A 21,461-nucleotide genomic window follows, 5' to 3' on the forward strand; every position below is an offset into this window, starting at 1 on the left:
AAACTATTTATTTTATTTTTTTAGAGAGAGAGGGAGAGAACATGCACATGCATGAGCAGGGAGGGGCAGAGGGAGAGGGAGAGAGAAGCCACAAGTAGGCTCCGTGCCCAACACGGAGCCTGACTCGGGGCTTGATCTCAGGATCGCGACCTGAGCCGAAAACAAGAGCCCAGTCGTACACTTAATCGACTGAGCCACCTAGGTCCCCAAGGAAGGCTAGATTTAAAAAATAAGTGGTAGGGGCAGCCTGGATGGCTCAGCGGTTTAGCGCCGCCTTCAGCCTGGGGCCTGATCCTGGATACCTGGGATTGAGTCCCACGTCGGGCTCCCTGCATGGAGCCTGCTTCTCCCTCTGCCTGTGTTTCTGCCTCTCTCTCTGTCTCTCTGTGCCTCTCATGAATAAATAAATAAAATTTTTTTAAAAAATTAAAAATAAATAAAAAATAAGTGGCGCCTGGGTGACTCAGTGGTTGAACATCTGCCTTTGGCTCGGGGGGTGATCCTGGAGTCCCAGGATCAAGTCCTGCATCAGGCTCCCTGCATGGAGCCGGCTTCTCCCTCTTCCTGTGTCTCTGCCTTTCTCTCTCTCTCTCTGTCTCTTAGGAATAAATAAATAACATCTTTAAAGAAAACAAAACTGACTTATTTTTTATTTTATTTTATTTTTTATTTATTTTTTATTTTACTTATTCTTATTTTTTATTTTATTTATTTTTTATTTTTTTTAAAGATTTTATTTATTTATTTATGAGAGACACAGAGAGAAAGAGAGAGGCACAGACACAGGCAGAGGGTGAAGCAGGCTCCATGCAGGGAGCCCGATGTGGGACTCGATCCCGGGACTCCAGGATCACGCCCTGGGCCAAAGACAGGCGCTAAACCACTGAGCCACCCAGGGATCCCCCTATTTTATTTATTTTTTAAAAAGATGTTATTTATTCCTCAACCACTGAGACACCCAGGCGTCCCTGTTTTTTTCTTCTGTGCATGTTATCTTTCTACCACTGTGCTGGCACTATGGGGAGGAGGCAGCCAAGAAGCCTGTGTGGCAAAGTGGGAAGGGCCTAGAATCTGGAATTTATATAGACCTAGGCTTGGTGCCCGGTTTGCCATTTGGTCCTTGTGTGAAGTAGCGGTCCTGGGTGTAAAACGGAGACACTTGTAACTGGTTCGCAGGCTGGTTATGGAGAGGAAGTGGGGGCTGCTCAGGAGAGCACTGGTAGTTCCTTAGCATTTAGTAGCTCGGCTCCACGAATTTATTTTTCTCCCTCCTGAGTGCCCTGCAGTTTCGCTGGGAAGCTAGACTTGTACATGCACCCAACCCAACCCGAGGACATGTTCTGCACATTACTCTTCTCTACTTTCTGACTGCTTGCTGCTTATTACAGGTTCCAGGAGCTCGATCTGAGCAAAGAAGCCTTTTTCTTCCATGATACCCCCAAGGAGGAAGAGTGGTTTAAAGCTGTATCAGAAGGTCTTCATCCAGATGCCAAGTATGCAAAGGTAAGAGCGGGGTCAGTGACCCTTAATTTTATGCTGCCACACAGGGAAATTCTAAGGCCCGTGACCTTTGTCAGAAGCCAGTTCTAATTATTTCAATTTCAAGTCCTCTAGAAGAGTTGCCTCTGGATCAGAAAGATGCAGGTCTGGGCCCTGGTGGGCTGTTGGGGTTATCACGTTGCACGTGCGCGTGGTGAGCTGCACAGGTGACTACCCTGTGTCCTACTGTGGAGAAGGAAACACACTGACATCCTCAGCCAGCTTCAAGACCACTTTTCCTCTGGGGTGTTTATTCCTGTTTTCGATTTCTATTTAATGCCGTGACTGGAACGTTATGGCTCTGTTGTCTAGGTGAAGCTTATCCGACTGGTGGGGATTATGCTGCTGTTGTATGTCAAACAGGAGCATGCAGCGCACATCTCTGAGGTGGAAGCTGAGACTGTGGGGACAGGAATCATGGGGAGGATGGTGAGTTTCTGGTTGGTATGCTTGATCCCTACAGTTTTGACCCTGCCTCTCAGGATACCGTGATTGCGCGGGTCCCAGAGTGAGGGTGCTGGTGTGACATGGTGAATGGTGCCCTCAAGCAAGGCCAGATTGAGCGGACCACTTAGAAGTCGTGTTTTAGTGAGCTGTTGGCTGACATAGCACATATCCCTGTGTCCACTCCACACCAGAGCCTCTAGTTGATCTGCCCATTTCACCCGTGAAATCAGTTGCAGAAACTGTTGGGAAACCAAGATAAAGAAAGAACGCTGACAATAATAGGTTTGTAATTTCCTCTTCTTGAGGCTCCTGAAGTCCTGCTTTTGGGTCTGACTGCAAGAGCTTACTTAGCTTCCTGTGCAAAAGGGCAAGCATGTGGTTTGCCTGTGATTTAGGGAAAAGTGGACTCGGCTTCGCCACTGACTGGCTAGTCACTCTGCTTTCTTGGATTTGTTTTCTTACCTGTTAAAATACAGACAGTAGGGGCGTCTGGCTGGCTCAGTCCATTAAGCAGTTGAGTGTCCCACTCTTGATTTCGGCTCAGGTCACGATCTCAGGGAGGTGAGATCCAGGCCTGCGTCGGGCTCCACGCTCAGTGGGGAATCTGCCAGAACTTGTCTCTCTCCCTCTCCCTCTCTAAAAAAAAAAAAAAAAATTAAAAAATAAAATACAGACAATAACACTGCCTCACTTAGCAGTCAGGATTACTTTGAAGAGAAAACATGTTGAAAGTGTGGAGATTTAAATGACTGACCCATTGAAGTGGTGAATTGGATGCTCTTGGGCTCTTTTCCATAGGGTAACAAAGGAGGAGTGGCCATCAGGTTCCAGTTCCACAACACCAGCATCTGCGTTGTGAACTCTCACTTGGCAGCCCACACGGAGGAGTATGAGAGGAGGAACCAGGACTATAAAGACATTTGTTCTCGAATGCAGTTTTGTCAGGTTGACCCAAGCCTTCCCCCTCTCACCATCAGCAAGCACGAGTGAGTCTGGGCCTGGAGCCCGAGCAGTTGGCTGTTCTTGCCATGCAGATTGGGGCCTCTCTGCTTTGTCAGGGAGGTGACTGGAGGAGGCCTCCCGCTGCCGGAGTGGGAACTCTAGCCCACCCTTGCTTACACGCCGATAGGACGTCCTGTGGAAACGTTCCGTTTCCTAACTTAACCATCAGGCAGCCCTCTAGAGTCTCTCTCACACATCATTTGCCTCCAGAAAACGTATAAGATTTATTTTTAATGTGGGCCCATCTTGATAAAACATCACAAGGAAAGCAACCAAAGAGCGAGCTTCTCAAGTCCAGGCTTTAGAACTATGTTTTAGGATATTACATGTCTATTCTTTCCAGAAACATATATCACTGAGGTCCGGACAGAGGAGTCTCCCCTCACTTAGTCTTTTGTGCCTCTTGATTCAGCGTCACAAAGCCGGAATTACAGCTGCTTGGAGCATCTTGTGCTAATCTCTGTTTTCTTTGTTTCGTTTATCTCTAAAACGTTCAGTATGTCTCAATTCAAGGCATATTAGAATTTCAGACTTCACGATAACACTTGAAGCTTGTGCCACCTCTTTTAGAAAAAGGAAGAAGCCCCTGAGGCCATGGTGTCTGCCAGGGAGTACACAGATGCAAGCCCTCATCCCGCCTGCTGTGGTGGTGGAACTGTCTTGAGCTCGCTGGTGCTCTGGAAGCTGACAGGATGGCTTTCCTTCTCCAGGGAACTTAGCAGGGAGTGTGTCCTCCGTTCTGCTGAACCTCCAGCATCCTAGTTGGGGAGGTTGCCGCTTGCATGTCAGCTTGTCTGCTTTTAGCTTGTGGATGCATTTATTTTGGTGCGTGTGTACTGCTGTGCGGGTTCTCTAAAGACCTGGCTGCTGGCTTCAGACAGAGCGGTGCTGGAGTCTGTGGGCTGTGCGCTGTCATCTGGGAATGCTCAGTAGCCCTTCTCTGAAAGCAGCAGGTGTGATAAAACACCCGTCACACTCTGCAAAAAAAGAGCCAACTGATAATACAGTGGGGGTGAGGCCCAGACTCCACTGTACAGGTTGAGTTTTGTTTCGGAGGAACTCAGCTCGGAAACAAAGGCTGAGAGTGTGTTCTGTGGACTGTCATGTGCATGGAGGCGACATCATGGCATCATCTGGTTTGGGGCCCCCAAGTGATTGACATGATTCCCGATACTTAATCTTTTTTGCCTCTTCCCTTGAACAAGGTAAATGGTTGTCTTGCTTTTAGATCTTATTAGACTATCTTTCCAACCACACAAGAGTAAAACAGTCCAGGACAACTCAAGGCTGTTTCTGATGAACCTGGAGCAGAAGGTCACTGAGTAAGCAGCATGTTGGCCGTGACGTGAAATGGGGCGGCCTGAGAAAAGATGTCCCGAACAGCAGAGTCACTTCCCTCTCAGCTCCCGAGAAGCTGAGCCTCGCGGGGCTTCTGTCAGATGAGCGCTGGCGAGGGTGGGTGGAGTGCCTCCTGAACCTGTGACCTCTGTGCTCTCTCCTCACAGTGTGATCTTGTGGCTGGGGGACCTCAACTATAGGATAGAAGAACTGGATGTGGAGACAGTGAAAAAGCTCATCGAGGAGAAGGCCTTTCAGACCCTGTATGCATACGACCAGGTACAGATGGCCGCCTGTGCGTTCGAAGGCAGCTGTCCCCGCACTGTGAGGGCACAGGAAGGCCTGGCGTCCCAGCCTCTTCCTCCTCGGCTGGGTGGGTTTCCCTGAGGAGCGGATGGCCAGCCGTTCCTCCTCTCAGCTGCCTTCCCTCGTCCACAGCTGTCCCCCCCCGCCACTGGCTCTTCCCTCAAGGCGCCTCGTACCCCTGGGGGACAAGAGCGTGCGTGTTCTCTGTCTCAGTCTCTCTGTCTCTCTCTCTCTCTCACTCCTTATCCCCAGTGCTCATTCATTCATTCATTTCATCCAAGTCGGAGCTGAAAGGGTACAAAGCTTCTCATAAAGGCACTTGGTGTGTTTAAGATGCCTTGCTCCTTGTTTTCTGAGTGAGCCTGCCTCGCCCCCTCCTGCTCTCACCTTAAAGTCCCTTTTCTTTTTTAAGAGAATTTTTTTTAAGCTTTTATTTATTTATGATAGTCACACAGGCAGAGAGAGAGAGACAGAGACATAGGCAGAGGGAGAAGCAGGCTCCATGCACCGGGAGCCCGACGTGGGATTCAATCCCGGGTCTCCAGGATCGTGCCCTGGGCCAAAGGCCAGGCGCTAAACCGCTGCGCCACCCAGGGATCCCTAAAGTCCCTTTTCTTTTTACCCTGTAGCCCCCTTCTTATTGTCATCAGTCTGAATGATCCTGCTAACCTTTTTATCCCGCAGTGCACATCAATCAAAGGGGGAAAACAAATCTCAACTTTCTTATGTCTTTCCTTATGGAATAATCTCTTTTTGTGGCTCATTTTTCTCCCTAGTTCCTTCCCTTGGTAAATTACCTTTTTTTTTCTCTTTGATCCCCATTTCAGGATTAAGCCAGGCTGCTCTCTAACCATCTGTTTATTGCATCGGTATTCCAGAGTAAGGCGACCTAACTCCCCTTCCCTGTCATACCCACCTCCTCTGGCCTTCTTTTCTGCTCTGTCTTCAAGTAACAGTAGAGGTTTCGTGTGTTCTCTACTTCTCAGATGCTTTTAAGGTCTACGTATATTGATTTAAGAATCATCCTACAGTAACATCTACATTTTTATTATTTCTGTGGCTTTTTCCTTAATAGTCTTTTTTTTCTTTAGGAATTCATATTTTGGGGAATTTGGCAAATATTGTGCCCTGAGTGGCTACTCCATCTCCAGGGTTAGCTGACGGTTCTTCATCCGTCCACACAGGGCAAAGCTTGGTCCCCAGGGAGGAGGCAGGAACACCTGTGGTTGTTCATCTCGCCCCAAGTGTGATCTTAAAAGAACTCCTTAAATGAGTGCAGTGGGAAGAATCCTGGCTATTCTCAGAATGTGCCAGGCACCGTTCTAAGTTGACAGTTCTTCCCAGCAGTCTTGAGAGACAGATTCTGTTACAAATACAATATTTGCCAGTGGGGGAAATCAAGGCACAGAACTTCCCGTAGTTCATATAACTTATTTGACAAACTCCTTATCTATCTATCTATCTATCTATCTATCTATCTATCTATCTATCTTTGACAAACTCCTTTAAAAAAGTTGTTTAGGGATGACCAGGTGGCTCAGTGGGCGAGCATCTATCTGCCTTCGGCTCAGGTCGTGATCCCAGGGTCCTGGGATCAAGTCCCGCATCTGGCTCCTCGCAGGCAGCCTGCTTCTCCTTCTGCCTGTGTCTCTGCCTCTCTTGAATGAATAAATAAAATCTTGTAAAAAAATTGTTTAATTCATACTCATTTGGGTATACTTCTAGTATTTATTTTTATATACACGGAAATTCCCCTTGGCTTTTTGGACTGTATCTTTCCAGACCTTTTTCTGTATAGTTCTCTCTCTGTACAATGAGAACAACTGTGTTACACAGATGAAATATCTGATACTTGGAAGGGAAAAGTCTATGCCTTTCGGTTCGTGATCCTCTGAGGGACATCTCAGTAGGTTGGTACTCAGGCCCCCTGGATATAGGTAGGCCCTCATAAAAGCCCCAAAAACTGTACAATAGGCCAAGGGATGGTCAACTTGCTCCCCTTCCTAGGATTCAGTTCTCAAGATCTTGCAGGATAGCTTTCTCATGGGCCTTTCTTTTTGGGTTAGGGTTCAGATTCCAGATTGATTTCCTTTCCTCTGCTAATTCCAGGTTTGACTTTTTTATTCTGAAGTGAGTTTTTTTTCCCCCTCTTCCATCCTTTTGTATAGCTGAAAACCCAGGTGGCTGCCAAGGCAGTGTTTGAAGGCTTCACCGAAGGCGAGCTCACGTTCCAGCCAACCTATAAGTATGATACTGGCTCTGATGACTGGGATACCAGGTAGGTAGGCGATTGCTTCAGGGAGCTAAGCGAATGGAAACCCTGAAATTTAGGGAAGCACTCGTCCCCACGGGCCTAAAGAAGGAGATATGATTCCTGTGACTTCCCGTGTTTTGCACTCTGGTCAAACGTTTCCTGTCAGTATCTGCTCATTGATCAGCTCTGCCTTCCTACGTGGTGGTCTCTTTTTTTATTGCCTTTGTTCTATAATAATTTACTTTTCAGCTATGCTTAGGGTGATAGGATGATTCCAACCCGCTGAGCTTGTACTCGGTCATCGCATAGGAGTTTATCAGTTTCATTAATGCTTGTGGTAGGCCTCACGTTATTTCATACACTTTACTTCTGTTACCTCACTAAATGTTCTCAGCAGCCAGCTGAAGGAGGTATGATTTATTTATTTATTTTGTAATTTATTTTTGGAGGTATGATTTATTATCCTCAGTTTTTAGATTGGGGAACTAAGGCACACAAAAATTAAAGAGCCTTCCGAGGGGTGCCTGGCTGGCTCAGTAGGTGGACCATGCAACTCTTGACCTTGGGGTTGTGAGTTCCAAGCACCACATTTGAGGGTAGAGATTATTTAAAAATAAAAAAATCTTAAAAAATAAAATTAAAAAGATAAAGGGCCCCCAAACAGGCTAGTATAAAACCAAGCTTATAACTGAAGCAGTAGGAATTCAGAGCCTGTTTCAAGCACCATCTTTTAAGGACTGCAGAGTACTTACTCCCAGATTGCCTTTTTCGTCTCATCCCCATAGGAGGGTAAAGAGCAGACAGTCATTCTGAACGGTGTTTGGCTTGGGGCCCATGCAGCTGTTTTGGGTGATACCCACAGAGCACATGCTATCCCCTGGTGGGCCCAAATTGCTGTGCTTTCTCAGATCCCTGGGGCTGCATGGACTTGAAGGCCCTGCCCTGTCATTCTCCAGCTGAGCCAGGGTGCTGGCCAGGGAGGGGGCTCTGCTATGCCTGTGCAGACCCCCAGTGTGGACTTTGCATTTCAGCGAGAAGTGTCGTGCTCCTGCCTGGTGTGACCGGGTCCTCTGGAAAGGGAAGAACATCACTCAGCTGAGTTACCAGAGCCACATGGCCCTGAAGACCAGTGACCACAAGCCTGTCAGCTCAGTGTTTGACATCGGGGTAGGTGTGCAGCTGATACCCATCAGGAGCACTCTATGGAGAAAGGGTTCTCATAACCAAGACCACTCTTGTCATTCTTAGCTCCTCCTTCTGACCTGAATATGAGAAAGCTTTTAAAAATTGTTTTTTTTTTATTTTTTAAAAAGATTTTATTATTTATTCATGAAACACACACACACAGAGAGAGAGAGGCAGAGACACAGGCAGAGGGAGAGGCAGGCTCCATGCAGGGAGCCCGACGTGGGACTTGATCCTGGGTCTCTAGGATCAGGCCCTGGGCCGAAGGCGGCGCTAAACCACTGAGCCATCCAGGCTGCCCTAAAAATTGTTTTTAGGGACGCCTGGGTGGCTCAGCGGTTGAGTGTCTGCCTTCTGCTCAGGGTGTGATCCCGGGGTCCTAGGGTCAAGTCCCACATCAGGCTCCCTGCAGGGAGCCTGCTTCTCCCTCTGCCTCTGTCTCTGCCTCTCTCTATGTCTGTCATGAATAAATAAATAAAATCTTAAAAAAAATTGTTTTTAGGTGGGGCGCCTGAGTGGCTCAGTTGGTTAAGTGTCTGCTTTGGCTCAGGTCATGATCCCGGGGTCCTGGATTGGGCCCTGCATTGGGCTGTCCACTTAGTGGGGAGCCTGCCTCTTCCACTCCTGTCTGCTGCTCCGCCTGCCTGTGCTCTCTCTCTCTTTCTGTCAAATCAGTCCATCAATCTTAAAAAAAAAAATTGTTTTTAGGGGCATTCAGCTGGCTCAGTCCGTAGAGCATGTGACTCAATCTTAAGGTTGTGAGTTCGAGCCCCACATTGGGCATGGAGGTTTCTTAATGATAACAAAACAAAAAAGTCGTTTTAACTTAAATTTAATTCATAATTATTTTGGTGTACTTCTATGATATATTTCTGTGTCCTTGGAAGTTCCCCTTTGCTTTTTGGACTGTAACTTTCCAAAACTTTTCCACAACTTTTTCTTTCCATTTACAAACATGTCCGTATTCTGTATACAACATAGAGGATGTTTTCCCTTTTTGTAAAAGATCATGTTATGCATAGTGTTCTGAGAGAACATCTTTTGTTTCCCCCTACTGACTATGTCTTAGGAGATCTTTCCATATCAGTAAAGATAGAGCTCCCTCCTCTTCCTCCTTCTATCAAATCCATATGAGCTTATTTCCCACACCCTGGCTGATGTTGGATTTTATTAGTCTTAAATTTCTGCCAACCCAGTGAGCCAAAAGAAAGAGATCTTGCATTATTTTAGATAACATTTCTCTGCTTGCTAGCGAAGTTGAACATCTTTTTATTATCTCTTCCCCTGTGACTTCTGCTTCTTTATATTATCTATACTCGAGGGTTCAGGTAGAGGCATATCAGAATCTGTGAGGCTGTGGGTAGCTTGACAAAAGCCTGATGTGTATTAGAGTTTTATTACTGGAAAGTGACAAAAATTGTGTTTATAATTCACAACACATAAGGGAAAGCCTGACAAAAATCTTGGCCAGTGGAGCACAGGTTACAAAACTTCGAGAAATGCCACTTTCAATCAAACCCTAGAGAAGTTTCTCGCTGCAGGCCCGTTGACAGCAGCAAGCAAAGTAGACCTCGTCACTGAGCATCATTCTGCCCTAGGTCTGCGACCTGCCACACCTGCCAGCCAGGGTTCCACTCCTGCGTCTTCTCTCTGCAGTTAACCTCATCACAAACTCTGCTTCTGGAGACCCTTCTGGGTCTGTTGTGAACTGGGTTCTTTGTTGACTAATTAAATCCATCTAGTCTTCACTTTCTGTGTTGCCATCAGCTGCTCTTGCCCCGTGCTGTGCATGTCCTCTTTCCTGAAAAGGAGGAAATGGGCAGAAGGCACTCAGGCTCTGCTATTTCCCTCCCAGGTGAAGGTGGTCAACGAAGAACGTTACCGGAAGACTCTGGAAGAGATTGTTCGCTCCCTGGACAAGATGGAAAATGCCAACATTCCTTCTGTGTCCCTTTCTAAGCGAGAGGTAGGAAGGACATGTTAAGAATATCAGCAACAGGCTCTTCTATTTGTAGAACTCAGATCTCATCTGCGAGGCCTCAGAAATCCAGGAGCCACCTGTCTGACCCCTGGACTCCAGGCTTCTTGACAGGCAGCCGCCTCTAGTTACAATGAGGCTGCTGTGTTAGCTGACAGGAGGAGGCTGGTTTGGATTCTGTTCTTCTGATCGTCTGAATCAGAAGCCTTTAACCTGTATGACTCATAGGTTTTACCCACACGTGGGCCATTCATGATTTAAATGATGGCACAGATGAGCCAAAAAGTGCTTTGTTTGATTTCAGTGTAGCTGGTATGTATTCTCGCAGGGGTTTGTCTTCCTATGGATGTTTTGCTTTGACCAAGATGAAGTTGAGTTAGAATTTTGTGGGTACACAGGTGTTGGTGGGAGGGAAGGTGGTGTAGAAAAGGGATGGGTCACAGGTGGGGGAAGTCTAGTTAGGGCTGAAGATTTTTTGTGGAAGAGCTACAGCGTGGAGCACTTAGAACGGACAGTTCCAAGAAGTCAGAACGGAGATTTCTGGTGAGGGTATTGTTTAATGCCCTAATGTGCTCCATCTTCATGTTTGGGGCTGGAATTTGTAAAGGGTATTTTGGAAGTGGTCTTTGTGTATAGAAGACAGAAGGTTCGAACTTTGAATCCTTCAGGAAATTTATTTATGTAACAATGTAAGTTTTTGGGCTTCTGGGTTAAACACAGACCACTGGTCTTTAGTGGAGCTGTGGCCTCCCTGGTAAATAACGTAAAGCAGAATCATGATTTGAAAGAGGTGGTCCTTGATTTTCTTTCTGGAAAGGGCAAAGATTGCCCAGTTGGGGTGGCTGAGCGGGTTGCCGAGAAGAGGGCACTGGTCTGACTGGTCCTGGGCTTGTTCCCAGTTCTGTTTTCAGAATGTGAAGTACATGCAGTTGCAAGTACAGTCCTTTACTATCCATAATGGACAAGTACCCTGTCAGTTTGAATTCATCAACAAGCCTGATGAAGCGTCTTACTGTAAGAAGTGGCTGAATGCCAACCCCAGCAGAGGCTTCCTCCTGCCAGGTGAGGCCTCTGTTTCCAGGTCCCTGGTTGCTGGTTTGGGGAATGCTCTACCCTGACTGCTTGTTTTCCTAAAGTAAGCTTTTTTGTTTGACTGTTTGTTGTCTGATTGAAACTTCTAAAAGTCCTCTGGACGAACTGTCCGCAACTAAGATATAACAGGAAAGGGTACGAGTTCAGCTTGAAAAGCTTTCTCAGCCATGTGTATGTTCCATAATTTCACAGAAAGAGAAGACGGAAGACCACTGGGAAGCAGGTGCTGCTCTTGAAGGACCCATTTTCAGTCTGCCTCACTATAATCAGGTCCCCGCATCTGCTCTTATAGGGAAAGATAACGGGGTGGTAATCCAGAGATTATATCCGGCCCTGGAATGTACCATTCATGTCTTTCCCCTAACTTCTCCTTTGCACTCTGCGTCGTGCTGTGTGGCAGAGGGATGAAGCCTGTTTTGTGGACAATTTATAGGCTGACACTTGCATTATATTTTCTCCTGGATCAGGCGTCTTTATCTGACCTGGCCCAGGGCAAGCTCTTTGATCCCTGCCTTCTGATTGTATTAATAATTGGAACTTGAGCTGTGCTCCTTTGTACCTGATTTTCATTGCAGTTGCCTCATCACATGTTTTTGTTTGTTGTTTTCATATCTCCACATGGACTAGAAACTTGTTCGTGTGTCCTCTGAGTGCTAAGCACATACATATGTGTTGGTTGGCTGACACCTCTGATGCCCTTCCCCAGCCCTTCGTGGCTGCTCCACATCCCCGCTGTCCTCTTTCCCTCTTTCCTCTTGGCCTTCCAACCAGCCAATGTTAACTTTTAATGTTTTTCTTCAGACTCTGCCATTGAGATTGAATTGGAGCTATTTGTAAATAAGACCACGGCTACAAAGCTCAACTCAGGTGAAGACAAGATTGAAGACATTCTGGTTTTGCACCTGGACAGGGGAAAGGATTACTTTCTGTCTGTGTCTGGGAATTACCTGCCCAGCTGTTTCGGATCTCCCATACATACATTGTGCTACATGAGGGAGCCGATCTTGGACCTGCCCCTGGAAACAATTAGAGAGCTGGTGAGTTACATGCCACAAGGAAGCTTCTAGAATGGTAGCAGCCGAGCCAGTGAAACAAGATATTCTCAGTCTTTCATACATAGTATATTAGAGAAACTCAGCCATGGATACTAAGATATGAAGTTGCCCTGGCCCGTGATTTTATTCCTTTTTTTTGTTTTAATCATCACGTGGGCATCTGTCATCCTGAACTAAACTTTCTGAGATGTAAAAGACTCCTACAGAGACAATTTGAATACAAGAGGACTACTTTAGAGCAGATTTATCGTAACATGCATTTCTCCCCATTCCAATGCATTTTTTAATTTGGGGACTCAATTTCTATCCTCTCCATTACATAAGATGAAAACAGAGGCCCAGTAAGGAATGTGATTAGTCACAGGTCACATGGTAAGTTAACAGTGGACCTGGTGCCTGCATTCAGATTTTTGAACTCCTAAGACTCCCAAGTCTCTGTCCTTACCCCACTAGGCCACACTGTCTCCCTGTTTCTGTTCTTTTCTTTTTTTAATATTTTATTTATTTATTCATCAGAGACATAGGCAGAGGGAGAAGCAGGCTCCCTGTGGGGAGCCTGATGTGGGACTCGATCCCAGGACCCTGGGATCATACCCTGAGCTGAAGGCAGTTGCTCAACCGCTGAGCCAGTCTGGCATCCCTCCCTGGTTCTGCTCTTGGCAGGATATTTTTTCAAAGAAGATGATGCATATTTCATCTGATTTATTGAAACTGCTTGCCATAACCCATTCCTCATTCTCAAAAATCACCTTTTGTGCCTTGATTGTGCCACCTGATTTCATTTTTTTGCCTATGGAATGTTTGCTTAGGGGTTTGAAATGCTTCTCTTCCTCCATGGGTTTGCTGCCCCCATTATCATGTATTCTCCTGGAACTAGCCTGTTGGAAGTTCCATCAGTGGACCTTCGTGTTATGCTTTTTATTTTTTAATTTTATTTTTTAAATTAAGATTTTATTTATTTGACATAGAGAGAGAATGAACATGAGCAGAGGGAGCAGCAGGCTCAGAGCTCAATCCCAGGACCCTGAGACCATGACCTGAGTGGAAGGCAGACACTTGACCGGCTGAGCCACCCAGGCATTCCTATCCTTTTTATTGCTTTTCAGACTCTGATGCCACTACAGACTGAAGATGATGGGATCCAGTTGGAGAACCCCTTGGGAATCCCCAAAGAGCTCTGGATGATGGTTGATTACCTGTACCAGAATGCTGTCCAGCAGGTAGGTGGTGATTAAAAGCAGTCAGACCTGATTGAAGCCAGGCTGCCTTGGGAAAGAGCATCAGCCTCAAGAACTTTTGGTGTAAGAAGCTTTAACCTCAAGGAATCTATGGAAATCTATCTCTTCCCTAAGGAGTGAGTGGGGGGTAGGTTCATAGTTTCATAGCCCCATGAGACCTTGCTGGTACATACAGCGCTTGATTACCCGCAAGGGAAGCAGCCTTGCAGAGGATGGCCTTTGTGGCACAGCGTGTTCCCTCCCCTGTCCCCTGGGGTCCTCCCAAGTAGAAAGACATCCGGATTTCTCTCAGGATGTCAGTCGGCTATCCTTTTGAGGAGTTCTTGCCAGTTTCTGGGAATGGGAGGGGCCAACTTGTTGATAAGCCTGACTGAGGCCGGAGACCAGATGGAGCCCCCAGGGCATGAGTCAGGAGGCCTGATTTCTAGAGTGATTTGGGCAAGCTCCATGAGATCAGATTGGTCAGTTTCACTGACTCATTCATGTAGGGAGACTAATACAAACTATAGTCCACCACAGCTCTACCACTTGGGAGCAACGTACGTTCTTAGGACAGTCTCTTTTTACTAACCCCCCCCCCCTTACATGTATTACTACAGTGGATCAAACACTATTCTAAGTGTTTAGCAGCATTGCCTCAGTTAGTTCTCACGATAGCCCTCAGATGAAGAAGAACCCGAGGTCCAGAAGGCCAAGTAACTTGGTCACGATCCCAAAGCTGATAAATGGGCAGGATGGGGATTAGAACCCAGGGAGTCTGGCCGTAGAAGTCACATTCTTGTTCAGGGGCCATGCTAATCTTCTCTGTATCGTTCTCACTTTAGTGTATGTGCTACCAAAGTGAGCACAGAGGTCACGTTCTTAGGTACCATGCCATGATCAGCCTTCTCTGTGGAGCTCCTCCCGAGTGTAACGAGCAATACACAGAATATTATTATTCAGTTATGTGGCGTTAAGTCATTTAACAAAACAAATGAATATAAAGCAGGCTAGGACCAAAGGAAATACCTTTAGTGCCGTAACCTTGTTTTCACAAAGCAAGGTGGTGCCTTTTTAACTTTCTCCGTCTTATAAATGATGTATTTTTCTCATGCTTTTTTCCTGGTTAATCTCTCCATAACACTGCAGGAAACATAGCTATACGTTTACCTTATTGTTATGAGCAGTAGGCCCTACCTGTAGCTTTATAATCAGTTTTATCACTTGAAAGACCTGTCGTGGGAGCATGCTTGGGAAGGCCTGCCAGGTGAGTTAGCTGCATCAGCCCTGCATCTATCACATCGTTTACCAGGTTGATTCCAAGGCCTCACTACGCTGCTCCCTATTTGCACCTTGGTGGTGGTCATATTTCTAGGTCAGGAAATCATGGCTAATTTTCTGAGAATGTAACTATTTGGTGACTTTCTTTCTTTTTGCAGGAAGATCTGTTTCAGCAGCCAGGCCTGAGGTCGGAATTTGAGCATATCAGGGACTGTTTGGATACTGGAATGATTGAAACCCTCTGTATCCTTAGACGTTTGTGCGCATGTGCACGTGTGTGTGTGTGTATGTGTGCATGTGCATGCATGTGAATATGATTAAGAGGTGAGAGAAAAGAAAGAATATTTTAAGGCTCAAAATCAGATCTTGTGTCCTCAGCTACCATATTTTTCTTACTTAAAGTTTGCATAGAGAAGACTTTACAACTTTAAGCAGCCACTGTAGCAGGAACTCAGGAGGGCCCAGCTAAGCTGACAAACAGCTTGGCCCCTTCACCATGTCAGGCTGGCATCCTGGCTCTGAGCAGAGGGCACTTCTGGCATGTGCTCGCTCCTGGGCCTTTTCCTAACCATGGCTCGGCATTGCCAGTTCCTTAACGATGGGCCAAAAGCCGCCAGCAATCATTCCGTAGCTGAAGCCTTGCTGCTTTTCCTGGAGAGCCTGCCAGAGCCTGTCATCTGCTTTAGCACCTACCATAACTGCTTGGAGTGTTCTGGCAACTACACAGCGAGTAAACAGGTGAGGGGAAGCATTGAGCATTAATTTACACATGTTGCAGCCTCGGGCCTCGTGGGGCCTGAGGGAACAAAGTGGGCGCAGTCCCTCAAACACAGTGTCCTAGCAACTCCATAGCCTTCCTTCCCGAACCTGTTCTTCCTCTCATGTCCTCTTTTCTTTTAATGGCTTCATCTTTAATTCCAGTGACTGAACCCAGAAACCTGAGTCATTTCTGAGTCGGCCTCTGCTTGCCTCCCGCATGCCCAGTTCCCTTGATCTGTCACTTTCCTTCCACTCTCGTCCACTGACCCTGGTTCCAAGCCCCACACTCAGGCTCTCCCTCTGCTCATTTGTCTTGTATACTGCCATCATACCACGTGCTCTAAAGCTCTCGTCCGGTCACTGTTGGTCAAAAGCCACACTCGGCTCTCTATTGCCAATTAATGATTTTCTTAAACAAATATTCAAGACTTTTAACCGTCTGGTCTAGTTGTTCACACATATATAGCAGAATAATCTAGAAAACTTGCAAATAATACAGGTGCCAGAGCCTCACCGCCCATCCACTGAGTCGGAATCTCTTTTGGAATAGATCTCGTACAAGCTTCCCAAGTGGCAATGATGATATGCAGAGAGCTGGAGTACTTGAATTCTAGCCTGATCGACCTCTCCAGGCTTAGTGCCTGTTCAAACAGTGGTGCTTCTGCTAAAATTGACTTCTCAATCTCTCCCCTTATCTCAGTTTTCCTTCTCTTGCCTTTTTTTATTTTATTTTATTTTATTTTTATTTTTATTTTATGATAGTCACAGAGAGAGAGAAGCAGAGACACAGGCAGAGGGAGAAGCAGGCTCCATGCACCGGGAGCCCGATATGGGATTCGATCCCGGGTCTCCAGGATCGCGCCCTGGGCCAAAGGCAGGCGCCAAACCGCTGCGCCACCCAGGGATCCCTTCTCTTGCCTTTTTTATACTTTCTTTTTGCTCTGAATACCCTAGTCCTTACTTCGGCAAGTCCAGTCTTGTCTTATATTCAAGACCTGGCTTAAAGTGTCTTCTATTCCCATAAACCTTTTGAGAGCACATGGTTAGAATATTGCCGTCTAAATTCACATAGTGCTTGATCTGTGCTTCTCTTTTGACACTCGTGCCAAGGGGTGAGTGTTCAGGGTTCCCTGTGCACAGTCTTACTCATGCCCTTGGATCATGTACTCAGTTCCTGGAATATAGCAAATGTCTGACAAATGACTGAATGAATGAAAAGACAAATCCCGATTCTCCTTCTTTCAGGTCATTTCTACCCTCCCCACTTTCCACCAAAATGTCTTCAATTACTTGATGGCGTTTTTGCGAGAACTGCTGAAAAAATCAGCAAAAAATCATTTGGATGAGAATATTCTAGGTAAGCAGTCAAGCGTCCGTGGAAAGCATCTCTGCAAACTGAGAGACTCATTATGAGAAATGTGCTTGAAGAAGGTCCCAAGACCACTGAAGTGGAACTAAAATCTGCGGTCCTGGGCCAAATTTACCCTCACATGTTTTTTGTTTTTTGTTTTTTTTTTCCAAGCAGAAAATAATGCTTTGGGGCACTCCTCCCAACTCAACACAAAAATAAGTAGTGCTGCTTTTGCTGAATCATTTGTCTTCTGTGTTTTTCTTGCAGCCAGCATATTTGGCAGCTTACTGCTTCGAAACCCAGCTGGTCACCAAAAGCTTGACATGGCAGAGAAGAAGAAGGCTCAAGAATTTATTCACCTATTCCTCTGCAACTCACCCTGAGCCGTTCTATCTCCTGTCCTGTTTTACTCAAGGCAGCCAATTGCCAGCCCTACCTGTTTAAGATCGAGAACTACCATAAGACGACGTGAGGCCCCTTGGAAGCAAAAGTGGCAGCTGCCTGTTTCCTGAGCCCAGACATCCCCCGCCCCCTGACTGTGGCTGTCACATCCCTGCTACTCTGAGTTGAGAAGCCGTGGGGGAAATCTACCATAATAAAACTGACAGTCAATGTTCAACTTTAGTTATTTAACACAGATCTATTTTTTAAAATTTTAAAGATGCTTAAATAAATACTTCCTGTGCTTACTCAGCCTGCCTCCAGGGCATAGTCAGTGCCTTCCCTGTAGCCTGGGCTGAGCTCCCCATGACCAGATATTTGAACAAACTTTGGGGCCTTGAAGGGAGAATGAACTGGACAGCAAGAAGATGCAAGCAGAATCTGCTGGATAAACAGGTCACAGCCACCCTAGATGCTTCCAGTGCTCTAAGGACATATATATATATATATATATATGTATATACAAACCCTACCCCCCTGTCCTACTCAGAGGTGGCTCAACAACTCTGGAGCTGGCCACTCAGCCTCAGAGGGTAATACTGTGGCTTGAAAACGAAGGTACTGAGGAAAGTGGTGTTCTGGTGAAACAAGTGGGTTTTTCTGGATCAGCAAATCCTCCGAACTGTATATGATGCATCCCCTCTCACATATGTGTAATATATTTTAATGATAAATGTATTTTTAACACTGGTTGTTTGCATGTCTTTATGTCTTAAGAGGTGGCAGCTGGACCTTTTGTGGTGTTGGGGCAGCTGGTCAGGGACCGTAGAGGTAGTTGCTTGGCAGTTTGGTGGGTAACAATCACTATTCAGTTTTCTTTTTATTTTCTATTTTTTTAAGGTTTTATTTATTTATTCTTGAGAGAGAGAGAGTCAGAGACACAAGGCAGAGGGAGAAGCAGCCTCCATGCTGGGAGCCCGACTTGGAACTCGATCCTGGATCTCCGGGATCACGCCCCCCGATCCGGCTGAAGGCAGGCGCTAAACCGCTGAGCCACCTGGGCTGCCCTTCTTTTTTTTTTTTTTTTTCAAAGATTTTATTTATTTATTCATGAGAGACAGAGGGAGAGAGAGGGGCAGAGATACAGGCAGAGGGAGAAGTAGGCTCCATGCAGGGAGCCAGACGTGGGACTCCATCCCCGTCTCCAGCTTCACCTCCTGGGCCAGGAAGGCAGCTGCTTAACCGCTGAGCCACCCAGGCGTCCCTATTCAGAGTTTTCAAGCAAGAGATGTATAGGCATGGCCTGAAAGGCCTGACCCTGATGTAGTCTCTGGGAGTTGTCCCACTGGATAGATACTCTTAGGTAGCTTATGGTGGGGCTCATGGTGGGGCTCTGGTGGGCTCTTGGTGGGGGGGTGGGAGGGGTGGCTCAGTCGGTTAGGCCTGTGCCTGCAACTCAGGTCATGATCCTAGGGTCCTGGGATCAAGCCCTACACCGGGCTCCCTGCTCAGTGGGGAGCCTGCCCCTCCCCCTGTTCGTGCCTCTCTCAAATAAATGCAATCTTCAAAAAATTTATTTATTTTTAAGATTTTATTCATCCACTTATGAAAGACAGAGAGCGAGGCAGAGACACAGGCAGAGGGAGAAGCAGGCTCCATGCAGGGAGCCCGACGGGGGACTCGATCCCGGGTCTCCAGGGTCCGCCCTGGGCTGAAGGCAGATGCTATAAACCCCTGAGCCACCCCGGCTGCCCCAATCTTTTTTTTTTTTTTTTAAGTAGCTTATGGGAAAGTCAGGCAGTAGCTGCTGGAAGGTTCTAACAGATATAACAGGTATTTTAAAAAGATAGGAGGGGGCGCCCGGGTGGCTCGGCTGGTTGGGCCCGACTCTTGGTCTCGAGTCTCGGCTCAGGTCATGACCTGTAGGGGCTCCCGTCGGGTCGGCGCGTTGTCGGCTCCAGATTCTTTCCCTCTGCCCCTCCCCCCGTCGCATTCTCTCAAATCATTAAAAAAAAAAAAGAGCAAGGAAAGCGCGCGCGAAGTCGCTTCTCGGGCGCTGGGGCACCGAGCCCCCCCGCGCCCCCCGCGCCCCCGGCAGCCTGGACCGGGACTCGGATGCGAGGCCGCAGGGTGACGGCGCGAACGGTCAGGGGAAGGCAAGTAGGTGGCGCCGACCGGCCGGCGGGAGCCCCGCGGGAGCCCTGCAGAAGTGCGGGCGAGCGAGCGCGGGAAGCGGCGGCCCCGGGCGCGGGGAGCAGCCCGCCCTCCGCCTCCGCCTCCGCCTCCGCCTCCGCCCCCCCCGCCGCGGCAGCAGAGCGGGGAAGGTCACAGCCCTGCAGGCTCTGCTCTCCCTGCAGCGCGGAGCCCGCGCACGGCTAGCGGGCTGCCGCGGCTCGGGCTCCAGCTCCGGCTCCGGCTCCGGCTCCGGCTCCGGCCGCCCCCCGCCAGTCGTTGACGGGGGGTGATGGGGGAGGGGGCTCGGCCCCGCGGCTCGCGTCCGGCGCCCCAAACCGACGCCCCGAGTCCCCGCGGGCTGCTCCCGCGGCCGCCGCTCCTCCGCGCGGGGCGGCCCCGCGGCCCCGCCCCGCCCCGCCCCGCCCCTCCAGCTCGCCGACTGGAGGCTCGAGCTCCGCCCCCTCGCCGCCTGGACCAACCAGGAGCGCCAGGGAAAGGCGGGGCCTGTATCTCCTCCTTCCTCCGGAAAGCGGAAGCGGAAGTGACGTTCGAGGAAGGTGGGGGCAATCATGGTGCCGCTGGGGAGGGGAGAAGCTGCCGCTGCCGCCGTTGCCGGGAGCCGCGGAGGTAAAAGGCGAAACTAGACGCGGCTTGGGCTGGGGGCTTTTCGCGGGGGGCGGGGCGCGGGACTTAGGCTCCCTCCTGAAGCATTTGCCAGGAGAGACCCCAGTCTGGTCACCATAGGGACCCCACCCCTCCTCCGTTTCCATGGGGATGGGTATCCAGCCCCCCTTCCCTGTTTCCATGGAGACCCGGACCCTGCCCCTCTTCGCCCGGCTTGGAGCCCCCCCAGCCTGTCCGCAGAGGTTTCCGTGTCCCCCCGGGCTGGGCGCTCTCCCAGCCGGGTTCCTTCTCCCAGCCTTCTCTCAAGGGTGCTCCGTTTGTGCTCCTCCTGTGCCACCCTCAAGCCTCCTGGTCTTGTTTGTTCCGGACACTTGGTCTCCGCTTAGCCGCCGGTGGTGCCGGGGAAGCCCTGCGGGGCCCCCGGCGCTCTTATCGCTCCTCAGATGCAGCGAAATGTGCATCTGCCGGGTTGCGTAAGCCAGAGCCAGGCGTCGGGCCGGTTCCTCCCGGATCCGATCCCTCGGTCTCTCACCGCGGCTGCCTCTCTGGGTGGCCGCCCCACTACGTCCTAACCCAGGGGCAGAAGAGAAAGAAAAGTGCAAAAGCCAGACCGAACGCTAAAAAGTGATGTGTTGATTATTATTATTATTTTTTTAAGTGCTGTTCTGCCGGCCAGACCCGGATTTTTTGGAACCCTTGTGTTCTGCAGCTAGGGGAAGAAGAACTAATCCAGAACAGGAAAGCTTCAAATTTGGTGCTTTTTATTTTTATTTTTTCTTCTTCCCCAAGAGAAAGTATCTTTGGCAGAGAGTGTATCTTCCCAAGAGGATGTATTTGCCAGTCTTTTCATTCATTTAGCTGACATCTCCTGAACTCTTGGTGTCATTGTACTGTGCTAGGGGGGCAGGAGAAACAAACCCAAGAGTCACCGTTCTCTCGCCGCAGAGAGCCCACCAGACAAGCACAGGTTCTTTCTTTCTTTTCTTTTCTTTTCTTTTCTTTTCTTTTCTTTTCTTTTATTTTCTTTTCTTTTCTTTTCTTTTCTTTTCTTTTCTTTCAAGATTTTATTTATTTATTCATCAGAGAGAGAGAGAGGCAGGCTCCATGCAGGGAGCCCGATGTGGGATTCTATCCTGGGACTCCAGGATCACGCCCTGGGCCAAAGGCAGACACTCAATCTCTGAGCCGCCAGGGCTGCCCCAAGCGCAGGTTCTTAGGGGGCACCACGTTGCTTTATAAGAGAAATAGATGAAATGCTCTTCATTGAATACCTCTGAGTGGGGATCAGCGCCCTCCCTCCCGCCTTCAAGCTGAAACATTTGTTTTAGGAAGGAGGGAATGAATTCCCTCTTGTTTTCCCAATTATAATGAGACACTATGCTTTAATGTACATTATCTCTTTTACTCTGTAACAACTTTTGAGAGAAGGAACTACCAGTCTCACCTTACCCATAAAAAAACAAGAACAAAAACCAAA

The 21,461-nt window shown here is 48.2% G+C and overlaps 2 protein-coding genes and 1 non-coding gene across 4 annotated transcripts in view; 2 read left to right on the top strand and 1 right to left on the bottom strand.

Annotated features, from left to right (window-relative positions):
* INPP5B (inositol polyphosphate-5-phosphatase B) overlaps positions 1–17,935 on the top strand; it is a 51,760-nt gene extending 33,825 nt beyond the window's left edge. Inside the window, 14 exon segments of the mRNA XM_055341867.1 lie at positions 1,389–1,503; positions 1,852–1,968; positions 2,785–2,972; positions 4,494–4,605; positions 6,801–6,910; positions 7,918–8,053; positions 9,927–10,037; positions 10,949–11,111; positions 11,943–12,178; positions 13,303–13,416; positions 14,853–14,937; positions 15,305–15,432; positions 16,699–16,810; positions 17,072–17,935. Coding sequence (XP_055197842.1) covers positions 1,389–1,503; positions 1,852–1,968; positions 2,785–2,972; positions 4,494–4,605; positions 6,801–6,910; positions 7,918–8,053; positions 9,927–10,037; positions 10,949–11,111; positions 11,943–12,178; positions 13,303–13,416; positions 14,853–14,937; positions 15,305–15,432; positions 16,699–16,810; positions 17,072–17,187 — 1,843 coding nt within the window. The 3' untranslated portion in view covers positions 17,188–17,935.
* Positions 14,175–14,282, bottom strand: LOC129520966 (U6 spliceosomal RNA). Its single transcript, XR_008666729.1, has one exon. It is a non-coding gene; the product is annotated as a U6 spliceosomal RNA (small nuclear RNA).
* Positions 17,936–19,912: 1,977 nt separating the features above from the next.
* The window catches only part of MTF1 (metal regulatory transcription factor 1), a 37,568-nt gene continuing 36,019 nt past the window's right edge, over positions 19,913–21,461 (top strand). For both annotated transcript variants that reach the window (XM_055341890.1, XM_055341891.1), the window contains exon 1: positions 19,913–19,987. The gene's annotated coding sequence lies outside the window, so the exon portion shown is untranslated. The remainder of the gene's footprint in view (positions 19,988–21,461) is intronic.

The sequence above is a fragment of the Nyctereutes procyonoides genome, unplaced genomic scaffold, assembly GCF_905146905.1.
Source record: "Nyctereutes procyonoides isolate TBG_1078 unplaced genomic scaffold, NYPRO_anot_genome, whole genome shotgun sequence".
NCBI classification, from domain to species: Eukaryota; Metazoa; Chordata; class Mammalia; order Carnivora; family Canidae; genus Nyctereutes; species Nyctereutes procyonoides.